General features: G+C 34.7%; 1 protein-coding gene across 4 annotated transcripts; it reads right to left on the bottom strand.

Moving 5' to 3' along the window:
• Window positions 1-223: 223 nt before the first annotated feature.
• Window positions 224-13,489, bottom strand: LOC147499620 (coumarin 8-geranyltransferase 1, chloroplastic-like). 4 transcript variants are annotated; one of them, XM_086559152.1, is made up of 12 exons: window positions 13,320-13,489; window positions 13,179-13,226; window positions 4,090-4,373; window positions 3,923-4,006; window positions 3,765-3,839; window positions 3,448-3,531; window positions 1,797-2,812; window positions 1,517-1,583; window positions 1,316-1,400; window positions 1,104-1,175; window positions 639-734; window positions 224-334 (listed from the first exon to the last, which is right to left on the bottom strand). In XM_086559152.1, the coding sequence occupies exons 1-7, from the start codon at window positions 13,375-13,377 to the stop codon at window positions 2,801-2,803; spliced, it is 645 nt and encodes a 214-aa protein (XP_086415278.1). In that variant the 5' UTR covers window positions 13,378-13,489; the 3' UTR covers window positions 224-334; window positions 639-734; window positions 1,104-1,175; window positions 1,316-1,400; window positions 1,517-1,583; window positions 1,797-2,800. The 4 variants fall into 4 exon arrangements, with proteins under 4 accessions (XP_086415278.1, XP_086415276.1, XP_086415277.1 ...); XM_086559150.1 differs by having other exon boundaries at window positions 1,517-2,812; XM_086559151.1 differs by lacking the exon at window positions 1,517-1,583.
• Window positions 13,490-14,040: the final 551 nt, after the last annotated feature.

Below are 14,040 nucleotides of genomic sequence, written 5' to 3'. Positions count from 1 at the left end.
ATGTACGAGCTAGACTAGTTAAAGGCTCTTTTGAATATTTGTACGTGCGTGGCTATGAGTGGGAGTACCCTCATGCTACTTATTCTATATTTGAACTAGGGTAGGCATATGGGTTGGTCCTATAAAGTTTGTAACAAACTATTCTTATTAAATAATAATAATAATAATAATAATAAAAAAAAAAAAAACTAATTAAAAACATTTTGAACTCTTTGATAATGTCACTTACTTTGCTAGTCATCCTAAAAAATGAATATGTGGCCTTCTCATCTGAAAGGTCAATAGATCCATAACGAAGCCAAAAAATGGAGGCAAGCACACTGTGCCCCAATACCTACAAGAGGAAATTAAACTTTGGTGTAAGTTTCAAAAACTAAAGTGTAAACTTAAGCGAGTCTGCAAATGATATGAAATATATAGGATGCATACACTTTGTGAATCAAATATGTATAGTAGTGAAGTATATTGTATAAGATTAATACATGTGTAAGTGATACTTATGGTTTCAGTGAGAGCAAACAAGTTATGTACGTGTATCCTTCTCAATAGCTTTAAAAAATAAAAATAATAAAAAAATTGAAAAAACCGCGACTAATGTCGTTAGAAAGTAGTCCTAAGCATAAATTAAGGTTATTTACCGTTATAAGCTTGTTGAACATGAATGTTGATGAGACCCCTATCATAACAGCAACACCATATGCCAACATAATCATATAAGTGCTAACCCGAAATGCCTGTTCCAGAAATAAATTAAAACATAGTCAATGGCTCAAAGCTTATGGTTTCTTGTTCCAACCATCTTTCTATTTAACAAAATAGGAAAGTGTGGGGCCCAAAAGGCCCCATCCAATAGTAGGTAATCATTCTTACCAAAATATGACTTGGCAAATCCAAGTGTTTGGAGGGTTTGCGCAAAATTCGGAATTCAGTCTTATATTTCAATTGTTGAAAAATTCGGAATTATATTTTAAAGGTCGAAAAATTGAGAATTTCAAAATATACTCAAATTCCGATTTTTGGAATTGTCAGAATTTCGGCAATTCCAAAATCTTGAACTATGTTCCAACACAACTGTTAATGAATTACAAATAATTTTCACTTACAGTTTCTTTGCCCATAAGAACAGCTAAGATTTTCACTCCAAAAGCTTTATCTCCATCCACATCAGGTATATCCTAAAGTTCATATGAATATTTAAGAAGTTAGAATGGTAAATTGTATAATAATTAAATGCATGGTTATTTTATGAGTCTGTGGGCTCAAATCCGACACAATATAGTAGTTAACATGACCTTCTCCCTGGAGTATGTAGTACCTTCATTATCATGAGTGCAACACTGAACAAGGACATGAACGCTGTGGCAAATTGTGAAGGCTATAGGCTTCCTAAGTACATATTTCTGAAATTAACAGAGCAAAATTTAGCTATTTTTGTTTTTAAAGTAAAGTTAATGATACACAACTTAACTTTTAGTAGGAGAAGAAAATTAGCATTTGGATAATTAAACTATCTCACCAAAAGTCCATTTCCAAACTGGACCTTGTCATAGTCAACACGATCAACTACCAGAATTAGGCATACGCTTCAAAATGAATTAGTGTAGTAGGTCAATGCCATGCTTAATTACCTTATAATTGCAAGAACTAAAAACCTATATATATATGCTTTTACTTTTAGATGTTCAAAGTAGAACAAGTGCACACTGGGAAAATGTATTATGTTTATGGTTTGTGTATTTGTGCTCATGCTCTATTTCGAATCTAGAAGTTCAAGTAAACTAAAACATTGAGAGTACCTGGATATGCATGAAGATGCCAAATTGGAAAACTAGTGCCTTCAAGAATGTTATACTACTAGATGCCAGAAATGCAGGCCCGACCCTGAGCAGGTGCCATGTGGGCGACCGCACAGGGCCCCCAATATATAAGGCCCAAAAATATAGTTTTAGTGGAAAAAAATTATTTTGCAAATCAAAAGACCAAACCGATGAAAACCCAAAAAACTGAAAATTTCATAGTAAACAGTCGATTCTCTCATATTCTCTTTTCTCATTAATTATGTTCATAAAAAAAGAAATTAGCAATAGATATAATAGATGAGGAGATCTTCTCAATGACTAGACCTCTCTCTTCCTAATTAATAACGTTTTCTTTTGGAAAATCACTCCAATTAATTGCTTGAGTTGTCCTCAATTACTTAAATACAAAAAGAATTAGTAAAAAAAAAAACCCCTCATTCACCTTATGACCATCTAGTATCCTCTCATTCTCAATAATTTTTTTCTTTACAATTGTGGATTTGTATTAATTTTCACTTCGATCAATCTCAATTACTTATTCATCTAAATTTTGATTATTTTTCAAGTAAGTTAGAGATTAAAATCAATTTTTCCTTTTCTTAAATATTATTTCAATAATTCAATTTAATTCCAAAGTAATCTAGTCTAATATTATTCACCTAACTTGATTTCTTGAAATGACATGATTGTTTTCCTAATGCATTCATAGCTTATAGAATTTTGTTGATTGTTCCCATTACTGTCACGTATGCAGAAAGAAGTTTTTTAAAATTAAAATTATTGAAATCATACCTTAGATCGACTATGTCACAAGAAATTCTAAATGGGTTAGCGTTAATATCTATTGAAAATAAATTTTTAAATAAAATTAACTTTGAAAGCTTCATTGATGATTTTACAGCAAAAAATGCGAGAAGGAAAATATTTCGATGATCCAATTTGTGTTGATGGAAGACTGAAAGAGGGCCACATTTCGCCGTTTGCACAGGGCCATTGAAAACTCAGGAACGGCCCTGCAGAAATGCATTATTCTTCCACATGAGAAACGGAAGCTAATAGAAAACACAAAAAGAAATCATCAAGATTAAGTGGTAAACTACATTCAAGATATCATCAAGATTAAGTGGAACTACATTCAAGAAATCACCAAGATATTTAGTGGTAAACTACATTCAAGATAGTATTTGAAGTTCTTAATTTAACTTATACTAATAAAATTATCAATAACATACATCAACGGAGTATGCACCTCCAATGAAAAAGAATGAAAAGACGACACCTAACAATGGTGGGGACCCCATCATCACCCATACCAATGCTCTATAGAATTGTCGAACCAATCAAATTAGATTGAATAATTGAGTATAACTTTTATTGGGTTCTTTGTCATCTAAATATTGAGTACACAAATGGAATTTTTATATTGAAGAAATTTTACAAGTGGCATAACAGGGCACACTACACAAATGGAAATTGGTGACTCAAAAATTAAATTAGTGAAATCGTTTAGGCATTTTCTGTGACTGTGTGTGTGTATGGGGGGGGGATAATAGGCTTAAAATAACAAATTTATTTTGAACGAACATGAAAACCATTTATGTGAAACTTAATTTATATGTTAATAAGTTAGGCAGGCAATTAAACACACCAAAGAGCTTGTGATGGCCACTATGGATGCCCCGGGTTTCATAGACATTTCTCCAGAAGCAAGGGGTAGATACGACTTGTTAACCTGAATAGAAGAAAGAAAACATAAATATAGCTGGGAAAAAAATTAAATAAAACAAGATAATCCTAGATTTATAGGTGTAATAATAGCTGGTGTATGTAGGACTGCATACACGTATAGTAATCATCTTGCTCTATGATAGATGTTAAAGATACATATATAACAGACACATTCGATTTCTCCTTCGGCTATATGCAATTCAAATTACATATAATCTGGCGAAATAGTTTTTATACCTTGTCAATTTCAACATCGAACAATTCATTTATTCCATTCATATAAATCTCCATTATCGCCACAGAGGTCAATGCCTGCCGCAGCATCAATAATTATGTTAGCTTGATGTCTTAGCAGATAATAGACGTTCTTGGTTGTAATAGGAAAAGATACTTACCATTAGTACTCCAATTAAAAAAATTGGAGTTAATTCAGATATTGTTTCCAATGGAAGGAGAGATATTGATGATGCACCGATAGCCTAAGGAGAATACGAAATAAAGGAAACATTAGTTCATGTACATGTATATAAAGTTCTAAGTGGGAAATGTGCAAAAGACTTACTGTGCCAACAACCAGAAAAGGACGGCAAAACCTTTGGATTATATCAAGTTTCTTCATAAGACCATTTTGAAAGGAAATTGAGTGATCATCCTCCAGTATTGGTGCGGTCTCATGCTCTGGTGTTGTTGCAGAGTAATTGTGTTTCTTACTTAAGCTTCTATGTTGGGAGAGTGGTTTCTCAAAAACATCGGCATTATGGGTGGAAAGGAGCGAACTCTGTGCATTACATACTTTTAAACTATTAAACCTCGGATTCTTTGAACTTTCATTTGGTATATCACGACCTACAGAAAAAAAAAATCATTATTATATTTCTCAATGCCCTGAAATACATATATTAGCCATTGGAAAGTTGAAGGTAAAATGCCAATAATTTCTCTTGTTAATATTCACATATTGGCCAGTGTCTTTCCTTTGCTTACCGAGTGGCTCATCCAACATTTTCTGCTGCTGGAACATCCATCTTGCCATCTTGGTAATTTAAGGATACACAGTCACAGTACTTACTGTGGGAGAAGAAAGAGACAATGTGTGCGCGCTTCAGTTGCACATGATGAAGGCGCAGGCGCGGGCGCGCTCAGTCGGTTCATGACAAGTTCGACCGATATTGGTGTTTCTATAAAAGGGAAGACTCCATTCTTAGAAACAAGAGACGATTTTGTGCACTTGTGTTGTGCCTATATATATCTCTGTAATGGAACCCTAAGAATTCAATCAAGCAATAAACACCTTTCTTCTCCCATAGATGTAGGCTGCCGCATTGGCACCGAACCACTATAAATCTTGTGTTTTGTCTCTTTGATTGGTTGTTTAATTCTACATGGTATCAGAGCGGAGCGCTTAATCTCTTCTCTAAATCAACCAAATTAAACACAAAACACTATGTCAGATCCAAAACCAAACCCAAAGTCTGTTGTAACAACAGAGACTAATTCTAATCCCGGTTGGAAGTTGTCATCAATTCTTTTAAATGGAACAAACTATATACCTTGGTCTAAGGCTGTTTCGCTATCTCTGGGTGGCAAGAGGAAATTAGGGTTCATTAATGGTGCATAGGTGTGTCCTGCCATTGATGATGTCGAATATGAAAATTAGGTTTCTAATGATCAGTTTGTTTAATCTTGGTTACTCAATTCTATAAAGTCAACTATTGCTGGAATTTTTACTTTCTCTAATTTTGCAAAGGAGATGTGGGATTCAATTGAAGATTTATACGGAAACCAGAACAATTTTGCCTATGTTTTTGAACTTCAACTCACAATCGGTGTTTTGCAACAAGGTGAGAAGACTTTTACAGAACACCTTGGGAATTTGAAGAAATTATGGGATAAGTACGTTAAACATATATCGTCCACACACCACAGATGCTAAGACTCTTTTGAATGGGATGAAGAGGATAAAATCTTCACAGTATTTCGTAGTCTTAAGCCAGAATATGAAAATCTGGAAAGCAATATTCTAATGGAAAGCACTCTTCCATCACTTGTTGCTATTTGTGCAACTATTCAGAGAGAGGAAACAAGGAAGAAAACTATGAACTCCGAGGTGAAGTCTTCAATCTCTGAATTTACTGTATTACTTGCAGAAAACGATTTTTGAAAGAAGTCACAGGGATTCGAAAAAGGTAAGGGAAAAAAGAGAACCGTCTCACTGTGATCATTGTAGAAAAAACTGGCACACCAAGGACCGTTGTTGGGAATTACATCTGCATCTTAAGAAGGAACTATCTAAGAAAGAGCATGCCGCAGTAGCCCAGACATCAATGTACAACTCAGATATTAGTCATCAGTTGAGTCAAATTCTCCAACAACTCACTAAGTCCATGCCATCTAGCAAAGGTCAGTATGTCTCAACTCATGTGTCAGGTAATTTACATGCCTATTTTACTATGCCAAAAAATAGTAACTCATGGATAATTGATTCAGGGGCTACTGATCATATGGCTAATTGCCCTACCTCTGTTCATAATTTTGTGTCCAAAACCGAAAAACATAATATTTCTATAGCCAAAGGATCCACCGTCCTCATTCTAGGTAGTGGTCAAGTTGATTTTTTTAATCAAAGTCTCAAGATTGATGCTCTAGTTGTTCCTACTTTCCCTGTCCAACTTCTATCTATTGGCAAACTTACAAATTCTTTAAATTGTGATGTCATTTTTTCTCCTAACTCTGTCATCTTTCAGGATTGAAAGTCAAAGAGGACGATTGGTGAAGGAATTTATTCCAATGGGCACTATTTGTTAAAGTCGAATAAAAAGGCGTGTCAAGCTAGTGGTTTACTTGAGAGTCGCATTTTGCATAAAAGACTTGGGCATCCATCTAGTCATGTCCTCTCAAATTTGTTTCCGCATGTTTCTATAAACTCTGATGATGTTTGTCAATTTTCTAAACAAACTCGTTTATCTTTTCCAAGCTCGCATACTATGTCTAATAATTTGTTTGAGTTAATCCACTCTGATTTATGGGGACCTGCTTCCGTTAATTCTTATGATGGTTATAGGTATTTTGTGTTGTTTATTGATGATAAATCTCGTGCTACATAGTTATATTTGTTGAAATTGAAGACTGAGGTTATGAATGTTTTCAAAGATTTTCATAATATGGTAACTATTCAGTTTAGTGCAAAAATCAAGATGTTTAGATTTGAAAATGGCACTGAGTTTTGCAAAGGTCTGTTACCTGAGTACCTTCGTAGCCAGGGGATAATTCATCAAACTAGCTGTGTTGGTACACCTCAGCAGAATGGCGTGGCTGAAAGAAAAAACAGACACCTTTTGGAGACCACTCGTGCTCTTATGTTGGGCATGAATGTTCCTAAGCAATACTGGTCTCATGGCGTCTTAACTACTGCTTATTTGATTAATCGTCTTCCCATTCGGGTTCTTGGTTTTAAATCCCCATTGGAAGTGCTCAAACCTATGCCGCTGGATCTCTCTTATCTGCGAGTGTTTGGGTATGTTTGTTATGTGCATCAGCAAACTATTCATCGAGATAAATTCGATGCACAGGCTACTCGATGTATTTTTGTTAGTTATTATACCACACAGAAAGGCTACATATGTTACAATCTGGCGATAAGAAAACTGGTTGTCTCTCGTGATGTACGATTTGTGGAATCTGAAGCTTTCTTTCAAGATTCAGTTGTGCCTGGGAATTGGTCCCAGGGGGAGTGTTTGGCAGATTTGGCACCTCTCCCAGCAGTTGGTGAAGGTTTGATTCCTGTCCCAGCGGTTGGTGAAAGTATAGTTCCTACCGCAGAAGTTATTGAACCTACTAAAGTTATAGGTTCTACAGAAGACAGGGCGCGGGCGCTACCACATGCTTGAGCAAACCAAAGCGCCCCTCTCACTCATCGGCGACTTTACATAAGACAGTATGGACACGCTCACATGTTGAGCAACTAAGGGGCACATGCGCTCTAGCTCCTCCAGCTCCTCCAGCTACTCCAGCAGCTCCAATTTCTCAACAATCAGAACGAGAGAGACGACCTCCAGTAACTCTCAAGGATTACTATAAATCTGATAGAGAACTGCATCCTCCAGTGATTCACATAAATTTTTATTCATTGCATGACGTTTCATATCCTCTACAGGAGTATATAACGTATGTCAATATCACTTCATCTCATCATACTTTCTTGAGTACAGTCGATGATGTGCAAGAACCCAAGAACTTTAGAGAAGCTAACTCTCGTCTAGTATGGAGAAAGGTGATGCAAGAAGAACTTCATGCTCTAGACGAGAATAAAACTTGGGAGATTGTTATGCTACCTTACAGAAAGAAAACAGTTGATTGTCGTTGGGTGTTTAGAAATAAGTTCAACAGTGATAGTTCCTTAGAGAGGTCTAAAGCTCGACTCGTTGCAAGGGGATTCACCCAAACATATGGTCAGGACTACAAGGAGACTTTTGCACCAGTTGCAAAGATGAACACGTTTAGAGTTCTTGTATCTCTAGCTGTAAATCAAGACTGGAAATTATTTCAGATGGATGTTAAAAATGCAATCTTACACGGCGATCTTAAAGAAGAAGTGTATATGAGCATTCCACCTAGACATCCAAAGGAGACTAAGGTTGGATTAGTATGTAAGTTAAAAAAGACTATCTATGGACTTAAACAATCTCCACGAACGTGGTATGCCAAACTCAGTTATGTTCTGGCTATAACCGGTCTTAAGCGGAGTGATGCTGATCCTTCCTAATTTGTTAAGTCTAGCAGGTCAGGCTTGGTTGTTGTTCTTATTTATGTTAATAACATAGTTATCACAGGTAATAACCATATCAAAATATTTAAGCTTAAGGATTTACTACACAAGAAATTTGCCATCAAGGATTTGGGTATTATGAAGTACTTTCTTGGGATCAAAATTGCTTATTCAAAAATAGGCATATTTCTTAATCAAAGAAAGTATGTGTTAGATCTTTTGAGTGAAGCAGGAAAGCTGGGGGTAAAACCATCTGATTCTCCAACTGACAGTGGAGCCAAGTTGGACAACACTGGTGATCTTCTTTATCGACATTGGTCAAGATCAACGCATTAATTGGTAAACCGACATATTTAACTATTATCCCACCAGATATTTCTTATGCAAGAAGTTTAGTTAGTCGCTTTTATGCATGCTCCAAGGACTCCACATATGAATGCAGTTTCTAGAATACTACAGTATCTTAAAGGGTCCCCAGGCAGAGGTATTTGGATACGGAAAAATAGGCATACATCTATTACTGCTTATACACATGCTGATTGGGCAGGATGTCCAGTTGATTGGGGCTCTACTTCTGGTTATTGTACCTTTATAGGTGGTAATTTGGTCACTTGGAAGAGCAAGAAATAGAATGTAGTGGCTCGTTCTAGTGCTGAAGCTAGGTACAGGGCTATGACTTCCACCACCAGTGAAATCATATGGCTTCGCGCTCTTATGAAGGATTTGTGTTTTGGTTTGCACCTGCCAACTACACTTTACTGTGATAATCAAGCTAATATGCACATTACTGCAAATCAGGTGTTTCATGAGAGAACTAAGCATATTAAAGTTGACTGTCATTTTGTGCGTGAAAAAAGTGCAGTTTAACATTGTCACTACCTCCTTTGTTCGAAGTGACCAACAGCTTGCAGACATTTTTACCAAGGGACTTCCAGCTTCCAAGTTCTATGATATACTCTCCAAGTTGGGCTCGCTGGATATCTTCACACCAACTTGAGGGGGAGCGTGGGAGAAGAAAGAGATAGCGCGTGCGCGCTTCAGTTGCACATGATGAAGGCGCGGGCGCTCTCAGTCGGTTCATGACAAGTTCGACCGATATTGGTGTTTCTATAAAAGGGAAGACTCCATTCTTAGAAACAAAAGACGATTTTGTGCACTTGTGTTGTGCATATATATATCTCTGTAATGGAACCCTAAGAATTTAATCAAGCAATAAACACTTTTCTTCTCCCGTGGACGTAGGCTGCCGCATTGGCACCGAACCACTATAAATCTTGTGTTTTGTCTTTTTGACTGGTTGTTTAATTCTACACTTACATACTTTTTTCCAATCGAGTTGTCAACAAAGGCAGCTGAAGCTTTGCATCTGGGCCTGGAAAGTATGGGCCGAAGGACCGGGCAACTCTCCAGTATAGTACAGTCTATAGGAGTTGGTTCACACTTAAGAATGGTTTCAACTTTCAATATAAGACTAGCTTTTGAACCCGTCCTACGAACGGGTGCCACTATATAAAATTATTCTTAAAAATATTTGTCACTATGCACATTTATAAGATATAAATGTTATATTGATCACACATCCACATTTCTTATAACTTCGTGAAAACCCCATGCTCCATAAAATGATATAACACAACTTTGATAAAACCTTTCGACTTCTATTTGTTGTTAAATAATAGAAGTTTGATTAAAGTTTTGTTAGAATGTCTAATAAGGTGAAGATCATACTTAAGCTACTTGAATACCAAGTCATTTCCAGTCATACGAAAATAGATATGATAAACACTATTTTAAATACAAAACTATACTTATCGAACATTCCAACGACATATAATACAACTATGTTTTTAGGTTAGTTCAACGCAATTGTATCCAATTTTTTGATTTGTTAATTATTCATTGTGGTTAGTTTAATGCATTTGCATCCATTCTAATTTCTCCTTAATTATGCTTTGAGTTAGTTTAATGCAGTTGCATCCAGTTTTTGATTTTCCATTAATTATTCTTTTTGGCTAGTTCAATGCATTTGCCTCTAGTTTCCAATTTCTCGTTAATTATTCTTTAAGGTTAGTTCGATGCATTTGCATCCAGTTTCCGACTTCACATTAACTATTCTTTGAGATTAGTTCCATGCAAAAAATAATATTAAATAAAGAAATATGGTTAGTTCATTCAATGCATATGCATCTAATTTCTGAGAATTCCCAGTGATTTTCTTTAGGTTACTTTAATGCAGTTGCTTCCAGTTCCTGATTTCTCATTAGTTATTCTTTGAGAGTTAGGTCAATGCAATTGCATAAAATTTCTAATTTCATGTTGCATGACTATTCTTTGAGTTTAGCTAAACGCAATTGCATTTAGTTTCTGATTTCTCGTTGATTATTTTTTGGGATTAGTTCAATGCAATTGCATACTTGCATCCAGTTTTCAATTTCTCGTTAATTATTTTTTAGGTTAGTTTAGTGTAGTTGCATCGAGTTTTCGATTTTCCTTTAATTATTCTTTGGTGTTAATTCAAAGAATTTGCACCCATTTTTCGATTTCCCATTAACTATTATTTGAAGTTAATTCAATGTATTTGTATTCAGTTTTCAATTTCCCGTTAATTAATTATTCTCTGTGGTTAGTTTAACGCATTAGTATTCCGTTTCCGATTTCTTATTAATTATTTTTTGAGATTTGTTCGTTCCATTTGCATTATGTTTCTGATTTCTCGTTAATTATTCTTTGAGGTTAGTTTGTTGTGTTTGCATCCAATATCTGATTTTCTGTTAATTATTCTTTGAGGTTAGTTTAATGCATTTGCATCCAGACATGATTTCTAGGTTAATTATTATTCTCTAAGGTTAGTACAATGCAGTTGTGTCCAATTTTTTATTTTCTGTTAATTATTATTTGAGGTTAGTTCAATGCACTTACATTCAGTTTATGATGTCCTATTAATTATTCTTTGAGGTTAGGTGAATGCATTTGTATTCAGTTTTCAATTTCTCGTTAATTGCTATTTGTGGTTAGTTCGATGCACATCCAGTTTTTGATTTCACATTAGTTCTATGCAAGGAAAAAAAAGGTTAGCTTCATGCAGTTTCATCCAATTTCTGATTTTTCGTTAATTATTTTTTGAGGTTAATTCAATGCATTTGCATCCAGTTTTCGCTTTCCTGTAAATTATTATTCGAGGTTAGTTCAATGCATTTGCATCCAATTTTCAACTTTCTTTGATGTTAGTTTGATGAACTTGCATCCAGTTTTCGATTTCCCATTGATTATTCTTTGAGGTTAGTTCAATACATTTGCGTCCAAATTGATTTTTTGTTAATTACTTTTTGAGTTTAGTTTCAGATTTTCCGTTATTTATTATTTGAGGTTGGTTCAATGCAGTTGCATTCAGTTTCGAATTTCCGTTATATATTCTTTGTGGTTAGTTCAATGCATTTGCATATAGTTTTCGATTTCTCGTTAATTATTATTTTAGGTTAGTTCCATGCAAAAAAAAATGTTAGTTTCATGCAATTTCATCCAATCACTTATTCCCTTTAATTATTCTTTGAAGTTAGTTCAATACATTTGCAACCAGATCGAACCCAATTTCTAATTAATTATTTTTAGAGATTAGTTCAATGCATTTGCATCTAGTTTCTGATTTCACGTTAATTATTTTTTGAGGTTAGTTAAATTCATTTGCATCCAATTTTTGATTGCCCGATAAATATTATTTGAAGTTAGTTTAATGCAGTTGCATCCAATTTCTGATTTCTTATTAGTAATATTTTGAGGTTAGTTCAATGCAATGACATCCAGTTTTCGATTTCCCTTTAATTATTCTTTGAGGTTAATTCAATACATTTGCATATAGATTCCGAGTTCCCATTAATTATTTTTCGAAGCTAGTTAAATATAGTTGCTTCAAGTTTCCGATTTTTAGTTAATTATTCTTTGATGTTAGTTCAATGTGTTTGCTTATAGTTTTCAATTTCTTGTTAATTGTTCTATGAGGTTAGTTTGTTGTGTTTGCATCCATTTTCCAATTTTTCATTAATTAGGTTAGTTCAATGCAGTTGCATCCAGTTTCCAATTTATCGTTAATTGTTCTTTGAGGTTAGTTCGTTGCGTTCGCATCCAGTTTTCGATTTCCCGTTAATTAGGTTAGTTCAATGCATTTGCATCCAGTTTCGATTTCGATTTCTCATTAATTATTATGTGAGGTTAGTTTAGGTTAGTTCAATGCATTTACATACAATTTCCAATTTCTCATTAATTATTATTTTTTGCAGTGATTACTCATGAAATTCAACCAAATCATATCTATGTGATAAACATTATTCTATAAAAGCAATCAGCTAATGCGAAATCCGAAAAAGTCAATGGTCGTGTAAAAGCAATCAGCCCAATCAACCATCTCCCCTTAAAGAAAACTAAAGAGGATTGAAAACTTCATAAAAGTTCTTTAGTGAAATTTTCTCTTTCAGTGGTTTCTTATTGATGTAGACTAATAGAGGAGCGAGCATAAAGAACATGTGGCTGAGATTGTTGAGCTGTTGCTAGAGAAGGAGGTTTTACACCAAGAGGACATGATTAGAGTACTGGGGGAATGTCCTTGGAAGTCACATTAGCAAACAAACTATGATAGGTTCAATGATGGATTTATTGTGGAAGAGAAGAGTGTAGAAACCACAAAGGTTGAAAATGCAGACGATGAATCATCACTGGCCTCTTGAACCACAGTTTGTGTTTTGTATATGAAATGGGGTTTTTCATCATCCCATGTACAGTTCAACATGTTTTCCATAAGAGTACTACTGCATAATGTTTGTTGCTGTCGTGATTTGATATCTTGGTAATCAAACCCTCAGTAGACATAAAGCTACTTAACATGGTTAACTTACCTATTCTTAAGACATTCATGGTTCTTAGTCTTTTCCATGGAGTACTAACTGAAGAAAAGCATAAAGAACACCTTTTAGGAAAGAAGATCCTTAAATTTCTAATAGAAAAGGGCTAATAGAAGAAAAGATTGAGAAACATACCACGTTCAGAATTGTAGTGACCGATGGTAAGTGATGTTTGCAAATAAGTAGAAACCATTATGTCGTACTATACTTTTGGATCCTTTAATTTGTTTCTTCTTGCTTGCTTCTTGTTTAAATGGTTCTCTCCCCAAATAAGTTGCTGCCTGCCTACCTTTATATGAGTCTGGAGTAATGTACGTTGAATCTTGGGAAGCATATATGCCTACACGGCACGGCTACACGATATATTATGGAAGCATTAATATATACCTACACGGCTACATGATATATTAATGTATATTTTTATTTTAGCCTGAAAAGTATAGATGTGCTATTTTATTTACATTTGGTTATACCTACATGAAACTGTTTTAGTCACACGAAATGGATTTTTTCAGCGCAAATCACATGGCATTGAAAGTTTCTTTTTACGTTAAAATATGATAAATAAAGAGATATGATAAATTAGAGAGAGAGATTGATTTGAGAGAATATTTATTTGATTTATTTCTACTGTTTACACAATTGTTTATATAGATATTACAAGTTCCTAATACATACACATTGTTTCTATCTACGTTAATAGAAATCCTAAAACAAATAGAAAATAAACGGTACAAGCTGCGATATTGGAATGGAAGGCGCGTGCGTGCGCGCTCCAGTTGTTCTATGTCAGAGCGTGTACGCACTCTGTCTTCTAATACTCCCCCTCAAGTTGGAGAGTGAATGTTAAGAACTC

This window comes from Coptis chinensis, chromosome 5 (genome assembly GCF_015680905.1).
Source record: "Coptis chinensis isolate HL-2020 chromosome 5, ASM1568090v1, whole genome shotgun sequence".
In the NCBI taxonomy this organism is placed as follows: Eukaryota; Viridiplantae; Streptophyta; class Magnoliopsida; order Ranunculales; family Ranunculaceae; genus Coptis; species Coptis chinensis.
Note: the sequence above shows the minus strand (reverse complement) of the source record. Positions and strands in the feature narration are given on the sequence as shown.

Bases quoted from the DNA above. Each gene is read 5' to 3' on its own strand.
- LOC147499620 (XM_086559149.1), bottom strand. From the start codon at position 13,377: ATGGTTTCTACTTATTTGCAAACATCACTTACCATCGGTCACTACAAT. The intron at 13,227-13,319 runs GTATGTTTCTCA...GCTTTTCTTCAG, and splicing joins TCACTACAATTCTGAACGTG to TTAGTACTCCATGGAAAAGA. The intron at 3,532-3,764 runs GTATAAAAACTA...TCTTCTATTCAG, and splicing joins TCGATGTTGAAATTGACAAG to GTTAACAAGTCGTATCTACC.